This window comes from Lathyrus oleraceus, chromosome 5 (assembly GCF_024323335.1).
Source record: "Lathyrus oleraceus cultivar Zhongwan6 chromosome 5, CAAS_Psat_ZW6_1.0, whole genome shotgun sequence".
NCBI classification, from domain to species: domain Eukaryota; kingdom Viridiplantae; phylum Streptophyta; class Magnoliopsida; order Fabales; family Fabaceae; genus Lathyrus; species Lathyrus oleraceus.
In genome coordinates this window covers 434,162,748-434,170,859 of record NC_066583.1, presented here as the reverse complement: position 1 = coordinate 434,170,859, position 8,112 = coordinate 434,162,748, and the positions used below count along the sequence as shown (strand labels likewise).

General features: G+C 38.9%; 2 protein-coding genes across 2 annotated transcripts; both read right to left on the bottom strand.

Moving 5' to 3' along the window:
- Positions 1 to 5,816: 5,816 nt before the first annotated feature.
- LOC127081209 (uncharacterized) lies at positions 5,817 to 6,761 on the bottom strand. Its single transcript, XM_051021492.1, has 2 exons — positions 6,614 to 6,761; positions 5,817 to 6,547 (listed from the first exon to the last, which is right to left on the bottom strand). Exons 1-2 carry the CDS (start codon positions 6,759 to 6,761, stop codon positions 5,817 to 5,819), a joined length of 879 nt encoding a protein of 292 aa, XP_050877449.1.
- Positions 6,762 to 6,818: 57 nt separating this feature from the next.
- LOC127081208 (uncharacterized) lies at positions 6,819 to 7,709 on the bottom strand. The gene has a single exon (XM_051021491.1). The coding sequence runs from the start codon at positions 7,707 to 7,709 to the stop codon at positions 6,819 to 6,821; it is 891 nt and encodes a 296-aa protein (XP_050877448.1).
- Positions 7,710 to 8,112: the final 403 nt, after the last annotated feature.

Here is an 8,112-nt window from a genome sequence, read left to right as displayed (position 1 = left end):
TGATTTTTCTTCTCCTAAGAACACATTAACTCCTTCTACTACAGGCGAGTAAGTCTCCAAAGGTCGAGCATCTGGTAGATTGCGTAGTAACGTCGTTCATCTAAAAAACACAACCCTTAACCCGTAGTTAGCCGAACTATGGCTTGCTCTGACTCTCATTCCAGATGAGATACGTAGGCATAAGACGCGATGTCTTAGCAAGCACACTTCTCTTTAACCCATAGGTAGCCGAGCTACGAAGACTCTGATTCTCATATTCAGATGAGATACGTATGCAGTGGATGCGACATCCGTGCGAGTCATTTTCTTTTGACCCCTCTTTTAGTAAATAGTACATTAGATAAACCCACACCCTTTGGACAAGAACAACAAGAGTGGATCCCGTAGAGTACTACGGATGCGTAGGGGTGCTAATACCTTCCCTTCGCATAATCGACTCCCGAACCCAAGATTTGGTTGCGAGACCTTGTCTTTTCCTTTCCTTTTTCCAGGTTTACTTCGAGCGTTTCCTTTCCCTCCTTTGGGATGAATAACGCGCGGTGGTGACTCTTCTGTCATTTCTTTCTCGCCGGTTGTTTTTTCGCATCTCCTTTTTCAGGTTGCGACACCTATACCCTTTGTTTGTCTAACCATATAAATGTAACCCGCGACCCAAAACACTTCCTTACCCTGCTCGGAGTCAATGTGATGTCATTAAGCTGTGTTAAATTCTAAGTTTAGGGTAAACCCCATAAGTATCAAAAACCAAGGTGAGTACAAAAAAAATAATAAGAAGAGAAACGACTATAAAAAAATTGAGAAAACGAAATGTAGTCGATGGTTTGAAAGAAGCACTCACCTAAGGAAGAGGACTCAGTTGAAAAAAATAAAAAGAGAGAATATCAAAGAAAAACATAGCAATTGAAAAAGAAAAGAATAAAACATAGTGAAAAGAATATTAACATTGGCTCTGAACCCAAAACCACTTATTTACCCTTTTGTTTGTATTTACCACACCATAACCCAAGCCCCGTTACAACCCGGAAGACCTCAAAAAGTGTGTTGTGTGTAGTTGATACGAAAGGAGAAACTATTCAAACTTATGAGTTGATATTGCATATTCTGATTTGGGAGTGAAAACACTTTAACCCCGAGAGACTTCATGAGAGTGTGATATAAGCTAACAGGTGAAGCGGTACCTTGATGAGGAAGTGTGGCAGAAAACTCATTAGGAAAAGCAGGAACTATAAAAGAGAGAGTGAAGGCGTTGGCGAAAGATCTCACCAGTATCATGGTAAGAATACAAATTTTGAGAAGTGACACACGGTGTCGTATAAGACATTACTTGAGGACAAGCAATGAGCTAAGTTTGGGGTTGTGATCGATCACCATTTTCACTATGTTTTCTTTGCTTATCCGACAAGAAACCAAGGATTTTGAGACACTGTGTACGCATTATGGTACCTTTAAAGTTAATTCTCATTCCCGTAAGTTATTTAAGCAATCTTATTAATTATCAGTTTTATTTTGTGTTTTCGTGATTTTACGCTTTGGTTTTTGTGTTTATGCCCTCCAGGTCCACAGAGAAGATCCAACGGACTCAATGCGAGAAAGTGGAAAGTTCCGGCGGTCGAAAAAAGAAGATTTCACAGTCCAGGAGGCCTGACACGGGCCATGTTAGGAAGAAGGCCAAGAAAGAAGAAGTAATGCCCAACACAGTGGTCTGACACGACCCGTGCCATCCTGACACGACCAGTCTCAGCCTGACACGGCTAGTATCATCCTGACACGGCCAGTGTAAGCCCAAAACGCTAATTTTCCAGTTTTCGGGCTCTTTCACCAGGCTTACGTTCCAAGGACATTTTGGAGATTTCCGACTCCTGCCAAGGAATTTTCACTATATTATGAGAGTTTCTACAAGAGAAAATGGGATCTTGGAATGAGGAGAACATATAATTGTCAGACGAGCAAGGATTACAGAGATCAAGGAATTCAGAGAGCTGACGGTTTTCATGAGCGCAAGCGATTGAAGATCCAAGTCATCCAATTACTTGTAATGTTTATTTTTTATCCTGAATTTGTTTTGAACAAAAGAGTAGCTAAACCCCCCAATGCTAGGGGGTGTCCCTGATTTAGAATTGTAATGACTATGAGTTTACGATTGCATTTATAATATTATTTTTATGTTAATCTTTTGATGTGTTTAATTCTTTCTCTTTCGGACCAATCGAGATTGTTTTATGGTTATCAATAACGTTGGACCGTCATTGATAAGGTTTTCATGAGATTACTCTGCAGTAGATATCACCTAGGAATAAGGATACCCTGTATGAATCAGAGCATTCTTGATATGCTAAAAGCTTAACTTCACCCTAATTGCCTATGGACATATAAATTAGGGTAAATTGATTAAATATTTTCTCACCAAGGACTTGGGATAAAATACCCTTGAGAACTGGTAGTAATTGATATTTGTTGATGCAATAGTGACTTAGAGTTGTTACAGGGATAAATCATACACCTTCCCTGGCATTGTTCCTCCCAACTATTGATATTTGTTGATGCAATAGTGACTTAGAGTTGTTACAGGGATAAATCATACTTTCTTTTTCCTTTATTTTATATCTGAATCTAAAACCCCCCCCCCCCCCCCAACTATAGTTTTTGTTTAATTGAACGATGAATTGAACTCCATATTAACTTGCATTCCTTGAGATCGACATTTGGGGAATTTCCCCTTTATTACTATAACAGGCAAAATAGTACACTTGTTATTTTTCCGATCAGTAGCATGTGCGATTCTATCTAGGTTAGCAAGCATAAAAGTGGCAGCATTAACTGGCTTAGATTGAAAAATGCAAAATATGATAAATAGGTCGTCTCTGGACACAAAGTTAATGTTCTCCTCTTTCCCGAAAAGGGTATAGGCTAGAATCATGTGAAAATATCTGATAGTTGGGTTATGGGTATTGTTGGAGTCCATGGAATTGGGTTCAAGATATGAATTCCCAAAAATTCTATCCCAAAAGTAATGAAGTTCATTGTCCATAAGCCTATCCTCTTGTGCTTCAGTAAAAAAGGCAGGGCCACTAGGGAATCCTAAAAGGTTAACATCTCGCGGTGGTTAAAGAAGTGGGTACACCCAAATAACCTAAAGGTGGTTAAGCATCTATTAAACCCCATCCCACAGTTTGGATCATAGAAGAAGGAACTCAAAACCTCAAGGGTTAGTCTGTGGTAGGTATAAAATATCCTCCTTACACCAAAACTGTCCTGACCAATTTGGTTAAGAATAAATCAGACACCCTCTCTAATACCTTGGGTTGACATAGTCGGGCCATCAGGGTACTTAGCTAGCGCCATCTCTCTCTGAAACAGAACTTCATAAAACTGCCTTTGGGTCTCATTTCTGAAAGTTATCTCCATATTATCTATGTTCTGCATCTTTAAAATTAGTAGGAAAGTTAGCTTGGCAAGAATGTAGCCTGAAAGGAGACATGAGTCAAGTTAGTTAATCAATAAAAATATATCGCTTATTATATCGGTGAAAAATAAGATTAAAAAACCGTGGGTTGCCTCCCACGCATCACTTCATTTAATGTCGGTAGCTCGAACAATTTCAAATTGACTAACTTTGTGAAAGAGCGGGTAACTCTTTTAGCTTTAAACAAGTGTAGTAATATCTGTTAGTGATAGTGTTTAAGTCGCTGCCCATTCAGAATGAATGTCTCATTAGATTTACCTATTATCTCAATGGATCCATTTGGAAAACTTTGATAACCTCAAAAGGTCCAAACCATTTAGAACGGAGTTGTCTTGGAAAACATTTTAATCGAAAGTTGAAGAGAAGAACTAGTTCACCTTCTTTGAACTCTCTCCTTGTTATACGCTTGTCATACCACTTTTTAGTTTGGTCCTTATAGATTCGGGCATCCTCATAGGTATTTAATTTTAATTCTTCTAATTCGTGGATGTCTAATATTCTCTTTTCACATGCGGCAGCATAGTCCATGTTTAGGGCCTTAATAGCCCAATAAGCTTTATGCTCTAGCTCAACTGGCAGATGGAAATATTTACCATATATTAACTTAAAGGGTGTGGTTCCTATGGGAGTTTTTTAAGTTGTTTTATAGGCCCATAGAGCCTCGTGGAGTTTAGAAGACCAATCTTTCCTAGATGTTGCAACAGTCTTCTCTAATATTTGCTTGATTTCCCTATTGGAAATTTTAACTTAACCACTTGCTTGTGGGTGGTAAGTGCAATTCTGGTATTAGATATGAGATGTCGAAGGTAATGTCACGACACTAGTATCTGAACAACAAGTGAAATATGAACAGAATAAAAACCAGGAAACAATTGAAAAATGACACAAGCAATTTTTAACCCAGTTCGGTGCAAACACACCTACGTCCGGGGGCTACCAAGCCAGGAAGGAAATCCACTAAACAAAATTAGTTCAAAGACTCTCAGCAAACAACTTCAAGTTACAATCTTTTCCCCTAATCTCTACCCATGTGATTTCTATCTAAGAACTCTTAGAAATGAGACCTTACTCACTCTCCCTCAATCACAACAGTGATACTAGAACAAATACCAAAACGAAAGAAGACACACTTCAAGGGCACAAACTTGATAGCTTCAATCAAGTAAACAAATACACTCATACTTCAAAGCTTAGAATGGCAAACTCCAACTCAAAAACTCAGTCCAATTCACACATCAACAAGATGGATGAATGGCTCACAATTCATAAACGCACACAAGACTAAAACCCTAATACTCACTCACTTCACCGTTCGTGTTTTCTATATGTAAAATAAGGTTTACATAGTCTTTAAATAGAAGATTTCTAAATGGGCCTGGGCAGCATGAAACCCTAATTCTATTTATTGTGTATTCCCTAAGAAATAGCAGCGAAACATTCCTTTTCGGGAAACAAAATATTCTGGCTTTAAATAGAATTACTCCTTGAATAATGCATACAATCTCTACATAAGCACACAAATACTTGCATGAAAAGCGCAACAACAAAATACATAACATTCAGACTGAATGTTCTGTATGCACATGTTGTAACGTCGGGCCTGACATCTTGAATAAATCATGCACAACCGTATCAAACAACCTGCAGAAAGCTAATATCACATGTCAAGACTACAAGCGTGACATCTTGTGATAACACTAAGTTTTACCAAAATTGATGCCAATTCATAGAACCAACAAACTCCCCCTTTGGCAAATTTTGGCTAAAACAAACAACAGATCACACGTTCAAAAAGAAATCAATCAGAGCATCAGTTCAGCAGTGGAAGAAAACATACACACATCACTAGCAAAAATAACAACTAGTAAACACACAAGAACTTGCGCATACAACACTAGCAAGAATCAACTAGCAAACATTAGGACACACAAGTGCTTGTACTCTCCCTCAAGTCCATGCAACTTCCCAAAACACAACAACTCCCCCTTAAGCCAGCCCACAACAAGCAACAACCACACTACTTCACACAAACAGAACACAGAGAATTCTCCCCCTGTACCAAACAAATAAACACCAGAATTCTCCCCCTGTATCAGACAAGCAGAGCAACAACAATACTACAGAGCTAAGCTAAGATACTCAGCTACATCTACAACTACTTCTCCCCCTTTTTAGCCAAAAGAGCCCAAAGATACAAAATAAATGTCTATCTAGTCATTAACAGAAATACCAAAAGTTAAAGAGTTACATCACGAAGTACATACACAACTGTAAGAATTCTGAGAAACAAACAAAAAAAAACACAAAAAAATCCAGAAAACCATAAAAGCAAGAAGGACCAAGGCCAACAGAGCTACTCAGTAGAGCTTAAGTTTGCAGCCTCTTTAGCAACACCAGAAGCAGAATTGTCACTTGCATCATCATTGTTAGCAGACCTCTCACTAGAGGTGTGGGCTTTAGCTTCTTCTTCATGGATGACATTAGCATGTTCAACATTTTCACCCTTAGCCTTCTTCAAGCTTTCAATCAAGGCTCCCAAAGATTGTTTTCTAGTTGTGGCTACCCTAATCCCTACACCTAGCTCTTTTCTTGTCTCCTTAAGCTCAACAATTGCTCCAACTTTTAAGATCGGCCTCCTCATGGCAGATGTCAAGACAATATCCTCAACATGACTGCCTTCAAAGAGTTTGTAGTGCACAGACAAAGCTGGTTTTCTCCTACTAGGTAAATCATTTGAGCATAAAATACCAGGATGTTGATTCAAGATAATTCCACAGATCATAGAGGGAAAAGCAATTGGCAACTTAATTGCATTAGTAGTTGCATGCTTGATGATTTGATCAAACATATATCTACCACAGTCAAATTTCACTTTTGTCCCAACAACAAAAATAAACCTCCCAAGAGTATTAGCAATGGTAGAGATATGGTGGGTAGGGACCCAGTTAGCAACTCCTATTTTATGCAGGATAACATACTTGATAGTTAACTTCCCAACAGGAAGATGCTTTTTAAAAGGCCAAACTTTCACTTGCTTAGCTGTAATCTCCCTACAGACCTGATTGTCTGTAACCTCTAATTCTCCTGCACCCTCATTATTTCAGCCTAGAAAATTATTAATAATAGTAGGAGAGAATGTTATACACTTACCCCTCACATACACCTTGCAGAACTCCTTGCTATTCTTATCAAAAATATCCTCAGGAATATTAACAATAAATTCCTTGACTAAACCTTCGTAGCATTGAGAGAACCCAACAACAGTCTTCAAAATCCCAGCAGCTTGAATCAGGCCCATGATCTCCTTGACATCAGCAGCATCTTTTCCCAATTCCCTTTCCACAACTACCTTTCTCTAAATCACAAATTTCCACTTAGCAGCTCCATCCTCAAGATGGAAGGATATGTTATCCAAATGAACATCAAGTACTTTAACAGGAGACTTCCTAACAGTAGTTTTCTTCGTAGGCGAGATGTCAGGGACATCTTCCTCAACATGCTCTTCATGCTCAGAATCATCTCTGACCTTCCTCTTCTTTATTTCAACCTTGCTCCATGGTTTGGAGGGACCAATGACATTAGTCTTCTTAGCTTCTCTAGCTGACATAAGTTCAACCACAAATTTTCCTTTGCGAGTTTTCATGCGTTTAGCCACACTTAGATTTATGTGATGAATCAAGATTTCCTCTTGATCATCAGAGCTACCGTCCTCTAGATCAATCACAACATTTGCATCATCATGCTTCTTAGAGTGGGAAGCATTATCCGTGTTAGAGGCCACATATTTCCCTTTGTTAGACGCGGTTTTCCCTAGAAAGCGCAACCCTTCAGCAACCAAGGCCTTTTCAGAACGGGAGGAATCATCACCCTTACCACTAGGTTGTTCAACCTCATGAGAGGGATACATTTGAGAAAGGGGAGTAGAAACCCCCTTCACAAAGTGGCCTTCATTAAGAATTCTAGTAATTATGTCTCTTATAACACGATCAGTATAGTGTGTTCCTTCCTTATACTTAGTGACAGGAGTTGAACTAGACAGAATACTAGAGGGATTACCTTGATTGGAACATGCAGAAGCGGAGGCATCAATGGAGATGGGTTGGTTCAAATCAATGTCCGCGGCGGGAATAAGAGAGAGAGGAGCAACATCCAGAATCTCATCATCAGGGACGCCCATGGGAGGAACACTAAATTTTGGAGTAGACTTAGTATTTTTAGAAGCAGATGTATCTTGATGTTGTGACATTTTGGAGTTTTTCTGGAAAAAGTAAGGTTGCCCTAGCAGAGGTTTGTGGAGAAGGAAAAGGAAGATGGAATAGTTGGAGTAGGTAATGGGGTTATGGGGGTAGCGTGTGAAGATGGAATAGATGGTATTTCCAATACAAGGCAATGATTTACCATAATGGGGGCACTTTATTTTAGGAAATAGACTATCATTTGAGTACTTTTTCCACTCCATATTAATTGCTACAAATTTTCATAAATGCAAATCCCTAATCTCCCTCTCAGGAATTCAAATTGATTTGCATCCAAGGCCTTTGTAAAAATATCAGCTAATTGCATCTCAGTAGCAACATGCTCTAAGGCTACAATCTTATCCTCCACAAGTTCTCTAATAAAATGGTGACGAATATCAACATGTTTGGTGA